Raw genomic sequence first — 23317 nt, forward strand, 5'->3', positions numbered from 1 at the left:
ATAAACTATTTACGATAAAATATTGTTTACCTTACTCCTATTAACCATTTGATTTGTAATTAGAGAATAAAACTAAGCATAATTAATTTAATAATTAAACTTGTTACTTCTAAATATTATTCACACCCGTCTCTTAAATCACCACTGCCACTTCGCTTCAGGTTTAGTGTATCTTAATAATAAGCAATTTCATATAATTTTCACTTATTTTATATAAAAATCTACTTATATTGTGTGAAAATTCAAGGTTATAGAAAATATTGTGCTATCCTTAGTAATGAATTGTAATAAAAGTTAGCGAACACAAGCCAAAAATGAATGCTGTGTGTAAAGCCATTAAATTTTATTTTTATCTGAAATTTATTGTATCAGATATTTAAAAAAAAATATGTTGTTTAATATTAAGCTACACTTAAACAAAAACTATCGGCCGTAATTTAACAGTAGCATGTAATCTAGAATTATGTAAGATTGTAAAAAATATTATAGATTGGCAGTTTTTGAATTTTTTTCAGTAAACCGACCTGTAGTAATAAATCGTGTAACTTTATTACTTACGTCTTTTATTGACCTTGACCTAAAGTATCATAAATGTCTTTTCCATGGCCCAAAAATTGTGAAGGCGGCGGCAATATATCTCGTAATGTTATAAAAAAAATGCTTTTCTCAAAATAATAGATTTTAACCTAGGGTAGAATAAAACAATGAAAATAATATTTTTAAAAGTATATTTATACAAAAATCATATTTTTATGCGTTAGATTTATTGCATAATCACCCACAAACAGTAATGTTCAATATTAACGAACATGGAAAGTGAATCATGTAAGTCAGGCTAAGGGCCATTAATGATTTAGGCCAATTGTATTTATTGTTAAACTGAAAAGACAACTGTCATATTTGACATTTTCATATTTCTGTTTGTCTATGGTTACAACCATTATGAACTAATTTATTATTGGAATTGTTTATGCTACAAATAAACGAAAAGCTATCGTAATAGGAGAGTACCAATAAATTGTTGAACAATATTGTTCTGTGGCCGTGTATGGAACTAAAACGAAGCACAAATAAATTACATGTGATTACTAAACAAATTGTCGGAAAGTTTTATCAAAAAGTACTATTTAACATATACGAATGATAAATTTTGAAAAGTGAAAATGACAAAGCAGATTTTCGTTTACACAAACTTAATACATTGTGCGGAAATCAATAATTCACTTATAATTTTTATATACAGTACTTATGCAAACTTAAATGTAAAATTTATTTTAAAGAAACGAAAAGCCATACTCAAAGTCAATAATTAACAAACAAATTCTATGCTTAATTTTTGCCTCATGTGGCAAAAATTAAATAAAATTATACAGACGAGTCTGAGTAGGCTTGTATGAGGTGTTGTAAGATTCAGAGGCATCTAAAGTTGATGTCTAAAGCGTACTTGGCTAAGGCTTTGCTCACGTCAAGTTTAGATCTTCCTCGTAATAATTTTTTTAATTTGTGTATCATTCCTTACAAATACAATAGCATATCATCGTCACGTTATCCCACAGAAATTTAATATTGAGCTTGTTGAGCGGAAAATAATCTCATTAATAGTCAGTAAGATTAATTTCCGTCTTTATTAAATTTTCCAAATATTCTTAATGAATCATATCTTAGTTACAAATTATCGGTGAAATATCTGTTATGATTTTCATTGAATGAATATTAAATTTTATACCAAAACAAACATTTCAATGATAATTTATTTTATATATTACACATTGTTATATTATGTAGTAACAATGGCGCATTTATGATAATTTACAAATTCACACTTTAATTCTTTTTTTTATTGTAGTGTCCTACTTTTTATTTTAAACGGTTGCAGTAAAATATTGTGTATTTCTTGAAAAAACTATGAATTAAATGTTTGAGTATTGTTTGAGAAGATATACTATTGTATTTTCAAATACACTTTTAAAACGCAATTGATCGAATTAAAACGCGTTTATTAAAATTTCTTTGATATGACTGGCTAAATTAAATTGTGATTTAAGACTATTTTAATTCTATACAAACTTAAAATTTAGGGTTTACTAAACCTTATTTTTTAAGATAAGAGTTCTACCTCGGCATTATGCAGTTTTTTTATGTAAATATTTCTCACTCCTATGAGTTATAGGCTTCTGTGACCTCATAAACTTCTTCATACATAACTTCAGGGTATTCAACTTCTTCCTCATAGAAGATCATCTCTTCCTCTTGTTCTTCTTTTACTCCGTGGAAGAGCTCCTCGGCAGCGTAAACCGGGATTTCGGACTGAAGGGAAAATTTGTAATTAGCGGCCTGTCTAGATTATTTTACATATTCGGGGATATAAATATAACCTAAATGATTAGATTGAAAACATTTTTATTATTTATTGGTATATATACATATTATATACACTATAATCTTCAAATACATATTTATATGGCAGTTGTATAGAATTAGTCAGTTAAAAGTTACAAGTTACAATAATATGCAAGTTCAGCAGTTAACTAACCAAACCAACATACATAAAATAAAAATTAAATGATATCAAGAAAATAATATTTCACTTGAAAGTTGTATATATAAATAATAATTGAAATAACTAGAAACATGCTAGAATTGTGTTAAAATGACAGTCAACAAAATAATATAAATCTAGATATCTAGTAAATAGAGAATCTAGTAAAAGAGCGTCATCAGTGCTATGGAAATCTTTAAATAAAATTAATATGTGGGTACCAATTCCTAAAGGCCGGCAACGTTTTGGCCACCCTCGAAACAATATATTCAAGTAATGTAAAGTTTACCTCTTCATAGATTTCCTGTGCATCAGCTTCCTCTGCATACACAACATCATCTTCATAGACCAACTCGGTCTTGATTGCTTCCGACAAGTTCTGTTGATTTTCGATTTGGACTGCTGTCTTCTGAATGCGAACATCAGCTTGCATTGCCATACCTGTTATATAAAATATAACAGTATATAAACTCAGTCAAACGTGTTTAAGGTAATGGACCGTTTTGATATTTTTATTTATAGACTTTTCACTAAGCCTTATTTTAACAACTGAAGCAGGGAGAAAACTCTTAAACTAATACTCTAGATGGAACTGTGGGTGAATTTAATTGGTAATCCAGCAATACAATACAGAGGCCATTTGGGTAAAATGAAACCAGCGAGGCCAGACACTGAAATGATAACGATGTTTCAAGGCTTCAATCAAGAGATAACTGGTCCATATTGGAGAGGCCTTTATTGCAAGGGGTTCATTATAAATTTAAATCAATTAAGAAAAATTATTTTTAAGAGAAATAAAATTTGTATGCAAATAACATAACAATCGTAACTTGGGTAATTACCTAACTAAAAATACAAATATTATTTTTTTTAAATACAAGCAACAGAAATTTAGTTCCTATCCAAAAATCAATAATATTAGTTCATCTATTTGACACATATTGAGTGAGGAACACTACTTCTTTTATTTATAAATATTGTATGTTATAAAAGGCATGTATGATACTTATTTATTAAAGACTTGAAATTAGCCACACAATGTAATATATCAAAATATAAGAAAACTTACGTCTTCGCTCTCTTTCAGCATCCTTCAGCTTTCTGCTCTTGCTCTTGTAAGGGGCAGGCATTTTAAGGTGGACAGTGTTGACATGAAGTTTCATAGAATTTGATTGAGTAAAGGTCTTGCCACAAGTCGGACAGCCGTAGGGTTTCACACCTGTATGGACCTGAAATAAGTTAAATAATTACTTGAGCCCTGCGATTTTTTCTGAAATTAGGGCATAGCATTATGTTATATATAGCGGGACCTGATCATTAATATTTGTTATGCTTCCTCTGTAAATGGACTATCAAACAAATATTTCAATACCTACAATAATGTTCCAGTACCTATGTATATATGCCTAAATAAAAATCTATATCATTTGATATTGCAGGTTAAATCAAGTTAAATCTTCCCATTCATTGCCACACATATTAGCTACTCATACAAAAAAATCATTAAGTATGGGTCTTTGAACAATCATTCCAAATATGTAAGAATTAATCTTATTAATATAACAAAAAAAAATATATCTATGTAAAAATAATTAAACCACTATTTTTTTCCAATTACATCCTAATGAATTCAAATTAAGAAAGCTCTTCATCTATGATATTTAGAAATGAATTAAATATAAATAAATATTGGTTATATTTTGCAATATATGAAATGTAACTTCCATTCAATTAATTAATTTTTATTATTATATATTTGCCACAATTTGCCATTCATCTGAATAAATTGATAATAGTCATTAGATAGATTCATGTAGTCATACAAAAATGCAAGAAACTTTCATGCAATAACTTGTTAACCACAAAAAATTATCTAATTTTTAATAGAGTTCAGATAATGCTTTTTTTGGTAGGCATTATAGTAAGATACAAAACCCTTAGGGCAGAACGATTTCTGTTATATTGTGCATTTTATTTATAGTCTAGAGGTGATTAACCTACTGTTCCTTACAGATTAACTAGTTTTAGTTGCAAGACATGCTGCCAATGTCTTCCCTCACTACAATGGTTAATTAGAAAAAATAGTAGAAAAAAAATGATATTTTCAAAGTCAAAAAATTATTAAAAATGAAATTAAGTGTAAATCATTTTTTTAAATAATATAAATAGTGCTCACCCGATCATGTCTAAGCAGTGCTGCTTTGTTGCTAAAAGCTTTGGGACAATGTGGACACTGGTATGGACGCTCACCTGTGTGCGTGCGAACATGGATCTACAACATTCAATATCATATAATATAAAATAACATTTATTATCATTTACTACACAATGAAAGTAATAGAAAAAAATGTTTATAAAAAAAAATATTTTAATGATGATGGAGCCTCATCTTAATATATATATTTTTCACTACCTAACTTTGCACTGAAATTTTTAAGTCAAGTTCAAAAAATATTTCAGAAGCATGTGATATTTGAAATAAAAACAAAAACAATAAATACCTGTAGGAAAAGTGGCATAGTGAAAGCTTTAGGGCATAAAGAACACTTGTATGGGCGCTCGCCAGTATGCACACGCTGGTGATAGCGGAGAGCTGCATTTGTCTGTAAACAACATACAAACATCTTTATTGCATACATAAGTGAGTGAGATGAAATGACTAGTCATCACAGTACATACATTATCCAATTTTTGCTATTAACTTTATTAATGTCATATTTTGTTCAAAGGTAAGTTAAATATATGTTAAAAACTTTGAAACTCTGAAAAAAAAATATATAGGTATTATATGTATACATCATGTTTTATTTAATATACTCACAGCATATTGTTTGCCACAGTTTTCACAGACATGTCTTTTAACACCATTAGACTTTTTCTTTCCCAAAGAGTCTGGAGAGCGGTAAACGCGAGGCTGAGGAGCTGTATGGATCCGTTGGTGAGACAAACAGGCTCTTTCAGATGAGAAAACTTTCTCACACTGTGGAAGATTTAAAAATGCAATAAAATTATTGACATAGAAGATGTGTTTCAATATACATTATAGCGTTACAATCGTGAATGAAAATCATATAGGAAAAGAACGGAAGATCTTTTTTCACAAAAATAAAAACTTAGCTATGACAATAAGAACGTGACGATAGCGTCACTTTAGACTCCTGTGAACCTGACTGGTCTATAGGATTTATAAACGACTTACGTTTTTGAGGTGATTTGAATTATTTTGGGAATTTCTCCCGCCATTTTATATGTTTTGTAAATTTTATAGCTTCAGGTTGAGGTTATCCCGCCTTTTTTGACATAGATATCCCAAATAGCAATATAGCGAAATTTTAATAGCGTAGATTACGTAGGTAATATAGAGTATGTGGATATTAAAATAGCGACAAAGAAATAAAGTAATAAGGTGCTACTATTGTAACAAATAGATTCAGTTGTGATCTTGTACCGATGTTATCACTTACCGTGGCACATTTGAATTCATAGGTTTCAATTTTCAGCCGATTATGATCGGTTTCCAAATGTAACTTTAATTCATCTTCTGTAGGAAAAGTATCTCCGCACTCACAGATAATATAATGGATGCTAACAAATGAACAATAAAATGTGTTGTTTGGTTTTGAACTCATAGTGGAAGCCACAGATTACCCGGTTACCTACGCTTTATTTTAATACTTTTCTATACTACGCCGCCATCACAGATTAATGAGCTAGTGACAAATGGCCGCCATGACAGTTATCTGTGGGTGCGTCACCACGTCGTAGCGTGGCGTCGCTTGATATTGCCACTTCCGGTACTATGTAATTAAATCGATTGTTGTACCCCAAATGTACCTATGTAACATTATATTACAAACATAATTATGGGTATATTATGACAAAGAAGAAAAATTATCTGTATCTTTACACTAGTAGTATTTGGTTTTTCTTATAATAATAATTTTTATTTATATATCCAAATATGAAGGTTTTTTTGCAAAGTTTTTTAAACGTGTTAAACTTTACAAAAAAATACACTAAGTCTTAATAAGAAGTTATCGATATAGCTATATCGATTAAATTGTACTAAAATATCGATTAGCATTAAGCAGACACACCACAAACAAAAAGGTTTAGTAAAGACGGAAATTAGTATTGTTGCCATATATAAATAGTTTTACACAAAAACTGTCATAAATCTTTCCGAACACATTATGATTTAGCAATGAAAGAATTTTCTTTTTTGCGTAAGCATTTTGCATAGATCATGTACCAAAAGATATTTGACTAAAGACAATGCGATATTTTGAACATATTCCGAGGTTAAACTATGTTAGAGTTTAGAGCATTTTTCATATTTCGGAATGGTTAGAGAATAGTAACCAGTACTAGAGTAATGCATAAATTCATTTTATTTATACTAAACAGCTTTTTAAGATTCCGGATCTTATTAAATAATGAAAAAATTTTCTTTCGATTTCTTTTCACAAATGCGTCGTTGAATGTTCTATATTACTACTGTTCATGGTAAATTGATCATGAATCTTTTAAATAATTCATAAAATACACAACCATCGCATAGGTGGTTAAAATGGTTATAAATAAATGTTTAGCCAATAGATATGATTAGGAATATTTCCGTGCTTAATATGCCCATTCAGTTAAGCTTTGAAAATTGCGGCATTTTTTGTATGGTGAAGCATCTCTAGTTATGTTCGGTAAGTAATACAACCTTAATTTTTTTTTGATTTTATTAAATACGATATGACGTATAATGGGAAATTTAAATTTTAGTTTTTAGTACCATGAATAAAATCAAGGAAGCGGCGTGGCAGCTATATAAATATAAGTACTTTAATTTGTGTTCTATTTGATATAGGAACACGATTTCTTAATGTGATATTTTCTATGTAATTATTACAAACAAAAAAACAAAAAAAAAATTATACTTTAAGTAAGTGGTCGATCCAAAACTACATATTATAATATAAAAGGACGGACTTTATTGTAATTCCAAGGGTAAAAATATAAAATATAATTGTTAAACAGAAATCTTTTATTTATAAAATATTGTAAATTCGTTTATTTTTGAAAATCCAGGTACTTTGGAACTTTTGAAAAACATGCCCCTTCGCTAATGATCACAACTCAGCACGTATATTGGTGGAGGTGACAATAAATAAACCGGCGTATCTGTAAAAATAATATTTAAAAAATACAGCTTTTCTAATAATATCTTATATTTTAAATATGCGATGCAATATAAAAATTAAACATACCCCCATGATTGTTATTCGGTTTGAGATTATCCATTGAACTGCTTTGTTGTTCATTTGAGTGACTATAAAAAATAATAATAATTATATAATTTTCGTTAAGGTACCTCTAACAATATGGCGCAGGTCTTTGGCAAATAATACTATTGTTAATAAATGTATCTATAAATTTAATAAGTCGTCGACACTAACCTTTTTTCGTTTGTATTTATATTATTCATAGATTTTGACAGTTGACAACTCTGTATAGCAAAATTCTGCAAATCAGCCATGGAACATGCTTGTCTCAAACGGGTAACCAATTTATGTTGTAATAAATTACACTTTGATTCACATCCGTCTTCAATTTTAATTATCGGTACGTTTTCTACTTCATTATGGCAACCCGGTGTTTCCCGCCATTTGTGTGATTCATGTGTACCAACATTATGATTTTGACATCTACAATTATTGCTAGTACTTTCCACCAAAGGAACAGTTTTTGATTTCCCATCATTTATAGATCTTCTTAAATTCGGATCAGACGAATATTTTGTATTATATTTTCTGTTCATCATTGATAACTGATATTGTCCTTTCCGGATAGGTGATGGGGATACTTGGGGTGATCGATTTGGGGAATTATATGCAGATAATGTTTTATTTTTGTTTATCGGTTCTTTTATTTCATATTCTACGGCTATCGCTTCAAATACCTGTAATTAAAAAAAAAATTATTTTGATAACTAACGTCGTTCGTTAAATAAAATAAATAAAAAATATATTACTTGTTCCGCGACTAAATTTTTAGCGTATGGCGATTCTTTTGCTGGTAATGGTTCTCTACAAAGTGCACACTTTTCAAGACGACTCCAGCAACCTAGAATAAAATAAAGACAATCAGATAAAAAAGCTTTTGCTCAAAACACAAACACACTAAACATTTGTATTCTTAAAATATACGACGTTAGTTTTGGGTTTAAAAACAAGGCCTTTGGTAAACAACGAATACAATGCAGCAGCTATTTAAAACCCTGATAAAGATTTGTAAAAACCATTATCATGAAACGTCAAACTCAAACAGTCAATGGAACAACGATAGAAATATGTCTGTTGCTGACACACATGTATATCTATTTAGCGTGCTTTACATACAGCTGCTATTCAATTAGTTTGACAAACCTTCACAATATAAATGCGACCGAGCGCAGTTTAGCGCGCTAGAAGCAGTTGCTGCGCATACGCAACACGATAACGCTTTGACAACACCAGAGAGTGCTCTACGAGACTTCTCGCCTCTGGAACCTCCACCGACGCTCCATAATAACTAGAAGAAAGCAGGGATTTTTGAAGTTAGCATATTTTATTAGCGTCAGGAGTCGAGCCTAAAATATATTTATAATACTTGCTATACATGGTATAAAGGCTATACGTGAACAGGAATTATATTTAGTTTATGTGTTAAGTTGTAATCGACTTTAATTCACTTTTGACGTGTTGATTTTCCCCCTAAAACTTTGACATTTTCAGCAGCGTTAAATAGATTATTGTTATTTGAAATAAAGCTATTGGAAATGCATTCACATCGGTAACGCCTGTCTTAATAGACGTGGATTACATAAGTATTTGTGCCTTTTCTGACGATGTTTTTCCTTGTAAAAATTATACCCTAAGAATATACTACTACGAACTATATGTCGGTAGTCTGTTGGATATACAATCATACTATATAAATCCTCTTAATCAAGTTTTTTAGCTGAAACTCTTCCAATGAAGTTAAACATAGCATGTATATAGCACTTTACTAAAAAACTATAGGCAGAAGTTAACTAGGCACCTCGCCCAGTGTCATTATCGCCAAATGAGGAGCCAAGTTGATTTGTGCGTTTTCATTTTATGAAGGCCGTATAAAATCAAGTATCACTCACCTCTGGGTCATCTTTGGGGTCGACTCCGCAATTCCAAACAAGTAAGGAAACTCCGTGACTGTCCCCATTACCTCTTATTATCCCCGCCACTTGACCGACCTAAACAAATTATTGAAGTTTAATAAAAAATTGTAGTTTAGAATTAAATTTGCCAATATATACCAAATCTTTAAATATACTAGCAGACTCGGCCAAGCGTTGCTGGCTAATTTTTCGATATACATATTACATAGTAGTAAACTATTCAAACGGTAGGATAACTTATGTGAAAGGTTGGTACTTTTAACACAGCGCCATCTATTATAATTGTATCAAATAATTAACAAATATTTGCAATAAAATAATATTCCCGGTATAAATTGAGATGTAAGCTATCCTATCTTTTAAGTGCAAATTTGATTGATATCGGTTCGGTAGTTTAGAAGTCCATCGCGGACAAACATCGTGACAGGAGATTTATATATATTAAGATAATTTTACTGTACGTGTGTATGTCATATGAATTATTCTGAAACGGTTGGACCGTTTTGAATTTTTTTCCCGGTAGATGTCGCTGTAGTCGGTACTTTTATACTATGTTTAATATCTTAATCGCTTGAAATATCATGCATTACGTACTGGCAAGCCCAATAAATCTTTCCCGTCAGCTTGGAGTAGGCAATCTCCTGCTTTGAGGCCAGCACCATCTGCTCTTGATCCTAACGTCACATCATGGACCTGTGAACAACAAAAATTAGCGCGTATTCTAAAACTTGTCAAAATTCACATTTCAAGTTATTCTTAAAAATGTCGCAAAATTGTGGAATATGTGAAAAACTTAGGCGTAAAGGTTGTTTTCCTTAAAAAATAATAAAGTATAGTACATATTGAAATTCATACGGTCAAACAACCAGGCAAATTCATTTCGGCATAAATAAATAAAATATAATAAAATATGTGAAACTATTTTTTTCCAAACTAAGAGGAGAGCTTAGCTTTTCTAATAAATCCTAAATGATTCACCATCATCTTTATGAACCCGTATCCCAACAGAAAAACTTCCGCATTCGTCTGTTTCTGTACATTGCCTTTTGTGCTTGAAATTTTAAAGTCATATTGGTCTTCCATAGAAAATACAATTGACGTACTATACCTACACTAACACCAATTACTGAATCATACTAATAACACTGACATATAGAGCCACAGACAGTTATAAATTACCCATGGATATGGATCCCAAAGAGTTCTCGTCAGCCGAAATCCCAATCCTTCACCCTCATCTTCTGGTAGATTTAACTGTAAATATACAAAATATACTTAATAAATTACTATTTAAGCAAGTTTATTAATCAATTAGCTAAGCTAAGAAATATAAAAAGAGGTTTCATTAGTACCATAAACAATGGATCAGACTTATTACATTGGCAGTCGTGTGCTTGAATTTTGTGCTTTAACTATAAGTATATATTTACCTACTCTGTTACCGTTAACCCGTTATATTTTAAGTGAAACTTCTTTAAGCGCATGAGGTGAAAATTTATACGGAACGTCGTACGTTTTTGACGAAGAAAAGGGAGAGAGCTATTGAGACCGATTGACAGAGAGTGAGAAAGGGGGATCGAGAAAAAAATACACGCTATTGGTTGATGTATATTTAGTAGTTACAAATTAGAACTTAAGATGAAAATTCTGTCGCATTACGTCTTGTGCAGTTAACGCAGATTTTTAATTTATTTATTACATTAGCGCGTATACAGTGTGTGAACAGTGTGAATATAGATACTTATGTAAATACAAATACATAGATGAACACATACTGGTACATGATCATCTATTGGGGCTTTTACCCTAGTAATAATTAATTTACAAAGAAGTTTCACTTCTAACACGTGTACTTTGTACGCACGCACTTTTTTATTATTTATTGATTGGGGCCTGGTAAGGACTAAGTTTACTGTGATAATGAATGCTATTTCCATTTCATGATAAATAATTATGAAAGAACTTACAACAATTAGGCGTATTCCAGCAATATCCTGGTGCTCACAACAGTGTCTTTCCATTCTTCTAAAATGTATTTGTAGATATTAATTATCATTGCCTTTATTAGTGTATTATAATTAGTTTTATTTGAATCCGCATACAAATACATTAATACGGTTTACATACAATAACATAAGTAGTATTGAATGGATTAACTTTTGACAATTTTTGAACTACTAATTTAAGTAAATATTCAATTTTATTTTTTTTAATCTGCTGACATTGGTGAAATAAAACTATAACTTATAAATATACTTTTACCTGACTTTTAGAACATGGATATACTTTTACACAAATTGAACAAGGTATTTATTTAATGACTTCGATCACACTAAGCATTCAATACTATAACAACATATTGGCAACATATAGGTACGTGTTAGCCAATATCGATAAATGAATCTATATGTATTTTTAAATAATTCTTAATGTGTAATAAGTATAAGGAATGTGAAATACAATATAATTCAAAAATACAATTTACAAATAGCATTTTTTAAATTCCACCTTTTTAGAGTACCGTCTTTAACCCAACGATGTTTTCACCATGCAAATTGTAACAAGGTAACATTATAGTAATAAACAACCAACATGATACTATCTTAAGTCAACTTTTATACTAAGTCTATATTAGACTGAAGACTTGATAAAAACTGTCATCAAACATAATATCAAGTTAAATCAACAGACGCGGAACGACTATTAAGTCTAAGGCGGGGGCAGCATATAAGAGGTAGTAAGGAGAAATGGTCCAATAATAAGCCAGAAAAATGTCCACGTTACAGAAAGTGTATGAGAGTATTACTACATAAACGATGAGACGACGTAATTAAAAACATAATGGGAAACATAACTTAAACTAAGAGTCATTTCACATCATTACAATATAACTTCTTTAATATAACAGGTGTCAAACGGGCAGGAGGCTAAGAGACACTTGCATTTCCAAAGAGCTTGCAATTGAGTTGCCGGTTTTATCCATATAATTAGTATTTATTCAAAGTATCGATATACACACATCACTAGAAAACAAGTTAGCCTCAATTCAATGTCGCGACCTCACGCATTCAATATTACGACATCGGCAATTCGGATGATATTTAACTATCTCCTTGTCCTTGTGAATGAACGCATTCCAATATAGTTTTATGCAGTTTCCCCACTATAGAAATCTTGGAACAAAAAATTTGTCAATTGAGTTGACTCCGCAAATGGAGTTTTTTTGTTGAAGTGTGTAGTCGATCGGCCTTCTTAGACAAATTAGTTTTTTTTTATTTATTCGCAGCCAAGGTCTGCGGCTTCCATAAATAAAGCTCGGAGGCGGAAGATGCATATTAGTAGACAAAATTTTGTGAGGTTTACATTGTCTTATTTTCGGGTGTATCCCACACATTAACGTCAGAATACATTTAGTTTTATATAAACGAAAAAATAAGTTATATTTAAACTATTTAGGTACACTAAATACCCACAACAATGTTTAAATCATCAAAGAGGAAAAAATAGCTACCATTTGATATAATATATTTGTATATGTAATGTATGTGTTGTTATTTAATTAGATAATTAGTTAATTAGATAATTAGACAATTAGTTAGTTTGACAATTAGTTATATTTGTATATGTAATGTAAACTTAGTATCCTAGTAATAAATTACAATACCTTCATTTATTTTTCCTGAAAAAAAAATAGATTTTACTTTTACAACTTTGTTTCGTATCGGTATTTACTTATTTAAAATAGTTACTATAATTTTTCTTTACAACCGAAATGCAATTATCTTGACAAATAAGTGATTTTTTTTTGTTCCATATAAATACATTATTCATACTTATTATTCTTATTAATGACCACATCTGACGGCGATAGAGTTTGCCATAGATTCGATACCCAGCGAAACATTGTTTTTCGGGGCTTTCTCAAGATGCCTTAACCGTAGTGTATGTAGAAAGTGGAAAACTAAATTTGTATGAAAATATGTCGATACGAACCATCATATTCATATAGCATCTTTACTAAGCCCCCTGATTACACTAGTCATAAGCTTAAAGAGCGCGGCCACACGATGCGGTGCGGCGCCGCACCGCAATTATTTCGAGCTATAGGGTGCCACACGGGCGTTGCGGTGTGGCAATATATTCCCCCCCCCCTTCGTCTTTCAGGTGTCCGGCGCGCTTGCGGTGCGACGTCGCAACCCGTCGTGTGGCATGGTGTAGTGATTTGTATGTAGGATGACGTTGCGGCACCGCTCCGGCCCCGCACCGGATCAACTCTGTCCCATTCTGAATTCATTCATTTTTTTCTCTTTATTTTATGCGTCAGCCATGCAAAATGCGTTATAAGATTTATTTTATTGGATTGGAAATTGGTGCGGAATTTGGAAAAGGCTCAGATAAATTTAGTATCCAAGTACGTTAATGGTTATAATTCTAAATTGTTATGAAAATAAAACTGCATAACTGAATTCCACTTCATTCATTGCAAACAAACCTGTCAATTGTCAAATCAATTCAATTCATCAATGAAGTTAAAGACGATTTCTTATTATTATTCTAGAAACATCATTTTAACCATGAAATTCTACGTTATCTATAGGTTAAATAAATGCAGTGTTTCTGATTGCATGAACATCAAATTATTAATCACGCTTTAGCAACTCAATTTATTTAATACATTTGACAAATAACTAGTAAATTACACTGGTAAGGATTATTGTAGGAAGAACTGTAGATATTTTCACAGGTAAGATTAAAAAAAACAAGTAGTTCTTAAGAATTTATTATCAAAAAGGGTGTGTATTTCGATTTTTCCGCCTGTAAGGCGTTGGAAGCTTCAAGTGTACGGTGTTGACATGCATCTTCATAGAGTTCGATTGCGAAAACGCTTTGCCGCAGTAAGAGCACGCGTACGGCTTTACCCCACTGTGGACCTGTAAGTTTGACGTTTCACTAAAACTTGACATTGACATTTCTTAACTTTAGACAAAAATATTTTGCGCAATAAGACGGTTTTATTGAAGACATGTTAAAAACTATAAATTTAAATCTAATCTAATATAATAAATAAACTTTATTTAAAGACCAATTTTTATTTATTATATTATTTAAAGACGATTAAAACACAGCAGTATATTTGTCACAACATGCAATGTGACCATTTTTTTATATAGCAGGGGACAAAGACTATTACATTAAAAATGATCATGAAACAGATTAAGAAATCTGAGGCCAAGACCTAAAAATCTTGTAGCGCCACTGATTTATTTTATTTTTAGGGGACATATAACAAGCAGAAAGCCCATGGACACTCAACTCAACGAGCCCAGTGCCAGAAGGCTCGATTGCCGCGAACGATGACCAATGTCAGCAATTATAAATATACGTTTAAAACCAGTAAAACACTTCCATATAATATAATACTTACTCGAAAATGTCTATTGAGCGCAGCTTTGTGTTTAAACGCCTTCGGACATTGCGTACACGGGTACGGACACTCGCCCGTATGCGTACGTAGATGAATCTGTAAAATTTATACGTAAAATCCCTTGTATATGTTAATGTTTAACTATTATTACTTTATTAAATGAATCAATTTAAAAAGTAAACATTGCACAGGTCAATCATTTCGTACGTACGTACGTATATATCACAAAATGCTCGTATAGTTCTAATTCATTCCAAAACCTGTATTCCATTTATTTCCACCATTTGATAAAAATATGGCTCCACCGTTATTAGTCATGGCATGAATTTTGTATCTGCTTTTTGGTTTCTTTTTTAATGGACACGCCATCGCCTTTCTAGGATTAAGGCTATCTACTAGCATCACGATGTTTAACTTCCACGTACCAGAATCTATATAAAAAAGATTGGTGTCTGTCCAATTTCTGGACGTTAAGAGTCATATGGTCATCTTTCTATTCCAATTTAGCATTCACTGGTACGGTGAAGGAAAACAGCATGAAGAACCGGCATAGCACATGAGGCACTGGATCCTTATTAGAAAATAAATGATCAAAAAAGACATCAATTTGATACCAAGACCCCATATTTTTTCTAATAATTTAAACAGATATTACACAAAATGTTTTGATTTGTTTACCTGCAACCGTTGGTAGACACTAAACTTCTTGGGACACTCGCTACAGTGAAAGGGTTTCTCACCGGAATGTATTCGCTGATGAGCCACAAGGGATGTGTTATTCTAAAGAAAATTACGTACCATCATTATTAGAATACTTATGTCGCAAATGCACATACATAATTGTGATAACGTTTTAATCTGTTAAGTAAATGATCTATTAGATAAACCGTCAAACCTAGAGTTACATAGTGTAGGTAAATTATTACGCTTATGTACTGAGTTCTAGTGTGCTCATCGTAGTATATATGCGTATATCTTTATATACACGAAAATGGTTTATGTAATAATATTTTTGGGGGATTACCCCAAAAATATTATTTTACACACAAATCTTCCAAGACTTCTGTACGTACAGTGTTAAGTTTTACGATAATTTTTTCTACTATTATTATTAGACTACTCTTTTTCTTTTTTGCGTCTAAGGCGAAAACAAACTGATGTGGTCTCTGGCAGAATGACCAGAGCTGTGCAGCACGTCTGCTCCACAGCGCTTTTTTTTATTTTTTTATTATTCTTACCATTTTATTTTTCTATGTGTGTGTGTGTGTTACGTTAGTGATAAATGTTATGTTTAATGTCTACAATGGCAAGGTTCAATAGAAAACCACAGTGAGAGAGTCGGCCTGGAAAACGATATTTGAATCTATTCCACCAGCTAATGACGATATCAAATAAGAAATTTCTCGACTTTAGCCACACGAGGCCAGTCAGTTAGTATGGTCCAGGCTACTTCTTTTTAGGACGATCAGCACCTACCTTCCTATACAAACTCTATATCCAAAAGTACTTACAGTACACGATTTCCCACAGATCTCGCAAACACAAGACCTGGCAGCACAGAGGCGACGTTCGCGCGTCACGCGTTTCGGCGTCTGCTTCATCTTGATACCAAGATGGACGCGTTCCACGTGTATTGAGAACGAGCGCTCGTTCGCGAATTTCTTATTACACTGAAAAAATTATAATCAACTAAAACAGGAATAGACATTGAATATACCCATGTTGACGCAACCCATAGACAAAAGAAGGAGCAAAAAATATCACGTGATAAACAAAAATAATATTAAATGTTTATTTAATTATTTTTCTAACTTGTTTAATGTTTTGATTGAGATTGATTCAATTTTCCTGTAGAGACATGCAGAATTTTAAGCCCGCAGTTGTAGTGCCATTAGTTAATGGCAATTTATGATGCCCTTTTAGTCCAATTAAATATTTTTTTTTTCACTTGAGACAGAGAAAACCTATGGACACTTTATAGTGCCAGGGACTAGCCGGTGTGTTGCCGGCCTCAATCAATTAGTAGTTAATAAGATTAACGCGACCCCATTAATTTAAAATTACGTTATATGTCTAACAAAGGGAAAGCAAGACTTTAATTTATGTGAAAAAAATTTCAAATCTCATTTTACCTCAAGACATGTGTTACCCTCCTGGGGATGCTCCTTCATATGTTTGTCCAGCAATTCCTCCGTTTCAAAACTTTCACCGCATTTCACACACGAACTAAAATAATGGGAAAGCAATTTAGACATACAAATAACATTTATTACAAACAAAATCATACAAAATAACAATTATCAAAGATGAGGAGAGATTAAGAAGAATTAAAAAAGAGATATAAAAAAAAATGAATAAATTCCCTTTTCCCATTCGGTTCGTTTCAAATGCGTGAGTGCTGTGGCTGTAAATGGCCCTGGCTCAGCATTATGCTGAGGAGCAGAGTGTTCCACAGCGCTGGTCATTCTGCCAGAGACCACAGCAGCTATTTAACTGACTTTGAAGAGTCAGCATGTGTGCATTCTATGTGCGTATTTAATTCGCATTCGTTGATTTCGTTTGAACGGTGATGGAAAACATTGTGAGGAAACCGACGCAAAAAGTAGAGGGTCTGTCAGGAAGCTGATCACCTACTTGCCTATCATATTCCTATTTTTATCAAAAACTTTTTGAAGATATTTCCAATGTAATTATTTTATGTTTTACTTTTTCTTTCCTATAGATATGTAGTTAGTTTATTTAACTTGGAGCAGAAACCTATAAGGCGAAGCAATACCGCCGTTGACTCACTTTTATTTCGATTCTGTGTGGAACGATTTTACTACCCTACCCTCAATTAATTTTAAAAGTGTAAAGTACCTACGTGTTCTTATCTTTTGATTGTTGTGTTTTTGTGAAAGCTAAATTTCGTTTGTGTTTTTTGTCAAATTGAATCCGCTTCTGATACCAAATACTAATATTTTCTACAGATTCAGAAATCTGAATGTGAAAGCCCAGACCTAAGAAGGTCAAGAAATTCGTTTTAGTTTATGAAATTGATAGAAAAAACTATTATGAATAAATGACTTACCACAAGTTGGTACATTCGCCATCTGTAGAATGTTCTAGATGCCGTTTCACAGCCTCCTTGCTTGCAAACTCGACTCCACATCTTTCACATGATTCATTATAATTTAACACCTGTAAATTAATTAATTTAAATAAAAATAAATCTCAGAATTAGATGCTGAGCTCATAACTCAAAGACGGCTGGACCATTGTAGTATTTTTTTTTATTCCTTGAAATGGAGGGTTTTTGTTGTGAGAGAAATAGCATAGACAAACGCAGTTAGGCACCTCGCTGTAATGACGTCATAGTAATGTACTAACTGCATAAAAAATTCAAGGCTCCTTGATACTCGCGATAGTATCTATTGATTATTTATAATATTAACGTTTATCAATGAGAGGGTTAAATGTAAGTGTATTTTTTGGTAACAGTTCTATGTCCATATGTTAATAAAACCTAACAAACATAACGGTAGTATTTAATTTACTGATCTGATAAGACTGTTTGCTATTCCGAAAAAAAAACTGGTTTTTTAGAATTTTCCCTGCATTTTTTCCCGCCTTAAAAACAAGTAGAGATTCAATGTCTAAATTTGGTTGGAGTTGGTTCAGCCCTTTTTGATAGTATGACAAGCTAGGTCTGGATATCCATAGTTACTCCCCTCACACTTTAAAATCCATTTTTGTTTAGTTTTTTGTAATGTTTGTTTTGTTTAATAATTGTTTGGATTGATATTTGTATGTGCTCTAAATGAATGTCATGTTTGCCTCTAAGTGCTTGTCACATTAAAAATTGTATTTTGTGTTTGTTTTTACCAATGTGTGTGCCGAGCGTTGGCAAACTTTATCATTAAAAAAAAATAGTCGTAACCCTGGAATTTAAACAAACGAATTTGTATGAAAATTATCAAGCGACCTGATATAGTTCCTATACAAATTCCTTTAGCATTAGTGGGTCTCACTTTTCCCAAATTAATTTTTCCACAGTCCCAACCGTCTGTGGCTAATACACGCTGTTAATGCTGCATTAGAAGCTATAGTTTTCAGCTTTAATTCACCTAATACTGTCAGGCCAGGTTAAGTATCGATAAAAACACTTCCTTACCTCCTCTGAATCGGCATGAGCCTTCCTCTTATGCAAATTAAGCCCATACTCCCCTAAGAAAGATTCACCACAGATATCACATGAATTATTCGTGGGATGTTGTAAGCGGGAATGTGTCAGGTAGCTTGTTGACTTTCTGTAAGAAATGGTGGTAAATTGTCAAATAGTTCATAAACTTGGATTGAAGGTTTTAATTTTTTTTAAATATATAATAATTAAAGTTAAGTTTCTTCCTTAAAAAAATGCTTCAAATTTTTTGCCAGTTCTCAAAAAGTGTCGGATGTATTAACATGCACACAGACATAAATTACATACGAACGAACAAGCAAACAGATAAGATATAAGTATTATATTTTAATAGGGTAGGGCGTTCATATCTAGCAGCAGTTTGAAATCTAGTTAGATAATAATTTATATAGCCGGAGTCATAATTAAGAACTCATCAAAAAAATCTCAAAAAGGTAATCAATTCATTATTTGGACTCGTGACCTGAAAGATGAGTTCGTTGCCATGGTAACGTTTTTTATTTATATTGTATGTTTTGTATACAACATTAAGGGCCTGTTTCACAATGTCCGGATAAGTTCCAAATAAGCTATTTGTTACTTATTTGTTGGATAAACAGTATTTTTGCGTTTCACGACTGTCAGATAGTGATATTTGTCATGAAATGCCAAGTATCTTATTCTGAACTTTTATCTTTCGAATAATTTATGTGTTGCATAGCTATTTGGCGCTTTATCCATACATTGTGAAACAGGCCCTTAACATACTTACGAGAATGACTGTCCACATGTTTTACAATCAAAGGTTCGTCCGTTATGCCATTGACTGTGTTCCCTCGCGCGATTTCTAAAAACACAAAGGAAAAATATATCAAACGATAAAAAAAGGCAAGTTTGTAAAAGAATCGAAAATATAATTGTTAATGTTGTATAAATATTGTCATATATCCTGCGAAAATTAAACGTTTACTGGTGAAACTAGCAAGCCAAAACTTTTTTTTAAATATTGCTCCCAGTCTTTCTGTGTTCTGACAGGGCTAAGGAGCATTCAAGTATTAAAAATGAAACGTAACGAATTTTTTTTGGGATAAAAAACGTTAAGATGCGGGGCGGGTTTGAATTATGCTTTATTGTTAATATTATTTTCGACTTTTCGATTATTTACACCACATAAATGGCAACTTTAAGGTGTAATAATTCACTGGGTGGTAACGAAACGTTTTACCATTGGGTATAATTATACGCACGTAAGTCTAGCGCTGGCCGATACGTGGAGGGGATTGCTGCGCATGTGTACTGTGGTGCGGGGAACGGAATGCGACTGGAGAACCAATCGACGCTCTTCATTCCGCTAGCCCCCCCGCAGGTACCTTATTTTTTACTTCTGCGCAATAACGGTCAGCGCTAGAGTTTCGTGCCGCTACTAATACAGAAGAAAATTACGGCGCGTTACATGGTTTTGGTGTTGTCAAGAATCTAAAAAAATACTTGAACGCTCCCTAATAACTTTTTTTAAATAAATAAAACACCAACAGTAATACCACCAACGAAATATTGTTTACATCATTTGATATATTTTTTTAATAACTCACATCTCCCAGCTCTCTTTAACATGTTTTTTAATATTACTTTGGAAAAAACAGTCTATTATTAAGGCATTTTCTAATAGTGAAAGAATGTTTGAAATCGGATTTAAAGTCGATTTTCTAGAAACATACAAAGATTTAATTTGGTAACTGGTTTATCATTCCTTTTATTAAACATCAAGTATTGTTTTACAAAATAAATTATCTGAATCAAAAATATACTCACGTAGATCTAGAGACATAGTTGCAAAGCTTGCAAATATATTTCCTCTCATGTGCTGTGACCATGTGACTGCGCAATGACTTTGCTTCACCCCACACACACAAACACACATCACATACATGCTCGCCTCTGCTCTAAAAAAATATCAACCTGTACCCGTTTTTCTTCTATCTATATGTATCAGTCAACTAGTTTAATTAGCCATTCAATTTACAGCCTAACCTTTAAACTAAAAAGATTTTTATTATCGCCTAATGGTGTGGATAGTTTTTGACCACACCACCTTTTCCTATGTTTATACATATAAAATTATCAATCATTTCTTTTACAAGAGATTGGTTGATTTTACACTTTCTAGACTTTGTTGTTTCATTATATACACATATAACAAATTTACCTATATATATTTACCTTAAAGCTATGATTACAGTTTAATAAAAATACTTACAGTATCATGTCTAACCATATGGTTTTTATATGTAGCCTCGGTTATAAATCCCTTATAACATTTATCACATTGGTACAAAGAATTCACATAGTTCACAGACACTTTCCTTGCTTCTATCTCTGCAATCTGTTCTTGTTTAGTCAAAATTACCATTTCTACATTAAAATCATCACAATCATTTTTCTCTTCAAAATCATCATGAAAGTCGTCATCTTCTAATTTTAAAAATGGAAGTTCTTTCACTTTAGGCGACTTTCTTTTCCTCTTTCTTTTTGGCTCAAATTCTTCTTTTAGCTCTACTTCTTCTTTTATAACAGGTTCTGTATATTCTATATTTATGATATGGTCAGTAAAGATAGTTGTATATTGATTAACTGTACTGGATGATAGCTTTTTTAGTTCTGTTAGTTGTAGCTGAAAAGAAAAACTTCAATATGTAAGATATTTCAATGTAATTTAGGTAATTACACTCATACTGTAATAATTTTACAAGCTTTTGTATGAGTTTCAATCACAAGAGTTAAACACTGCAACAACAAAAGCAAAAGTATGTTTAATGAAAATAATTTATATATACAAGTTATCCTATTATATATATATATATATATATATCTATAACTGTCAGTAGATGTATTTTTATATGTATGTATTTTTATAAAGTTATTCTAAACATATATACTCAAACAATACATACTATTATATTAACATAATAAATACTACACCAATATAGAGGTGATAATATGACATTTCATTGGTATCATTCAAGTTACAATGCTTAACATATGTACTGTAAAGAAACCAACCTTCCCATCTTTTAAGTCATTAGAGAAATATTTCAATAACTCCTGTGATTGTAGGCACATCTCCTTAAATGATAATAGTTTTTGTAAAAGTGCTGAACAGTACATACAAATGTATGCTGGAAGCATATCATCTAAAATCTGCAAAAATTAATATTTTATATTGTAGACATTAGAATAAGCCAAAAAGCGTAGCTTTGATTCCAGAGACTGAAACTTTATTTGGTTTACTAAATAAGAGGACTGTAGACATGGAAACTTAATGGGAAATTTTAAATTTACTATAATTAAATATATTCCTATTTTTCTGTATATATTTAATTTTTCATTATCATATTTTCAATCTCAGTTTCTTTCTTAACAGTTTTCATCATATATAGGATAGTAAATTTACAAGAAATACTTACTTGATGTCCAGTAACAAATTCATAAGCTTCTACAAGTTTGTACTTGGACAATGAGCACAATTTGACATCTTCAGAAGCCAAGCACATGCGGCACACTAGCAATGCACTCATTTTGCACATTTGCACTCTATATTTGTTAAAAAATAATTCTTATTGAAATTTGAGAACAAAATAAAAAACATAGAGCAGCCATTATGCAGAGAAAATAGTTAATTATCGGGACTCTTCACCTAAGGTGTCAAATAATACACCATAGCAAAGCAAAGTTTTATTTTCAACAAAGGAGAGCATCACTAGCTTACTAAGAAATTTAAAATTATATTTTTATTAATATTTTGTTAAATAAATTTATAAAAAGGATCTGTTTTATTATTATTCTATTAGCTATTACTAATTCCTATCAAAATTACACAGACTAAGTAGAGTTTATAATGTTTCGCTAAATCGATCTCCTATTCAACATTTCCAAGATAGATTATAGTAGATGTTCAGATGCTATAGTTATAATATAAATTCAATATAGCCACTATATATTATTATATAT

At 31.5% G+C, this 23317-nt stretch overlaps 3 protein-coding genes across 3 annotated transcripts; all 3 read right to left on the reverse strand.

The window, feature by feature from the left end:
- Positions 1 to 711: 711 nt before the first annotated feature.
- Positions 712 to 6270, reverse strand: LOC110996151 (zinc finger protein 501). The gene is made up of 7 exons (XM_022263694.2): positions 6004 to 6270; positions 5361 to 5519; positions 5041 to 5142; positions 4716 to 4811; positions 3609 to 3768; positions 2829 to 2980; positions 712 to 2307 (listed from the first exon to the last, which is right to left on the reverse strand). Exons 1-7 carry the CDS (start codon positions 6166 to 6168, stop codon positions 2158 to 2160), a joined length of 984 nt encoding a protein of 327 aa, XP_022119386.1. The 5' UTR covers positions 6169 to 6270; the 3' UTR covers positions 712 to 2157.
- Positions 6271 to 7577: 1307 nt separating this feature from the next.
- LOC110996163 lies at positions 7578 to 12090 on the reverse strand. Its single transcript, XM_045633256.1, has 10 exons — positions 11988 to 12090; positions 11693 to 11750; positions 10905 to 10979; positions 10320 to 10418; positions 9702 to 9800; positions 8956 to 9100; positions 8562 to 8653; positions 7987 to 8489; positions 7798 to 7859; positions 7578 to 7711 (listed from the first exon to the last, which is right to left on the reverse strand). The coding sequence occupies exons 2-10, from the start codon at positions 11744 to 11746 to the stop codon at positions 7653 to 7655; spliced, it is 1188 nt and encodes a 395-aa protein (XP_045489212.1). The 5' UTR covers positions 11747 to 11750; positions 11988 to 12090; the 3' UTR covers positions 7578 to 7652.
- Positions 12091 to 14489: 2399 nt separating this feature from the next.
- On the reverse strand, positions 14490 to 23166 carry LOC110996150 (zinc finger protein 2 homolog). The gene is made up of 12 exons (XM_022263693.2): positions 22774 to 23166; positions 22370 to 22507; positions 21567 to 21980; positions 21122 to 21252; positions 20082 to 20156; positions 19304 to 19439; positions 18221 to 18330; positions 17283 to 17376; positions 16662 to 16820; positions 15829 to 15930; positions 15151 to 15246; positions 14490 to 14656 (listed from the first exon to the last, which is right to left on the reverse strand). Exons 1-12 carry the CDS (start codon positions 22891 to 22893, stop codon positions 14510 to 14512), a joined length of 1722 nt encoding a protein of 573 aa, XP_022119385.2. The 5' UTR covers positions 22894 to 23166; the 3' UTR covers positions 14490 to 14509.
- Positions 23167 to 23317: the final 151 nt, after the last annotated feature.

This window comes from Pieris rapae, chromosome 22 (assembly GCF_905147795.1).
Source record: "Pieris rapae chromosome 22, ilPieRapa1.1, whole genome shotgun sequence".
Taxonomy (NCBI): Eukaryota; Metazoa; Arthropoda; class Insecta; order Lepidoptera; family Pieridae; genus Pieris; species Pieris rapae.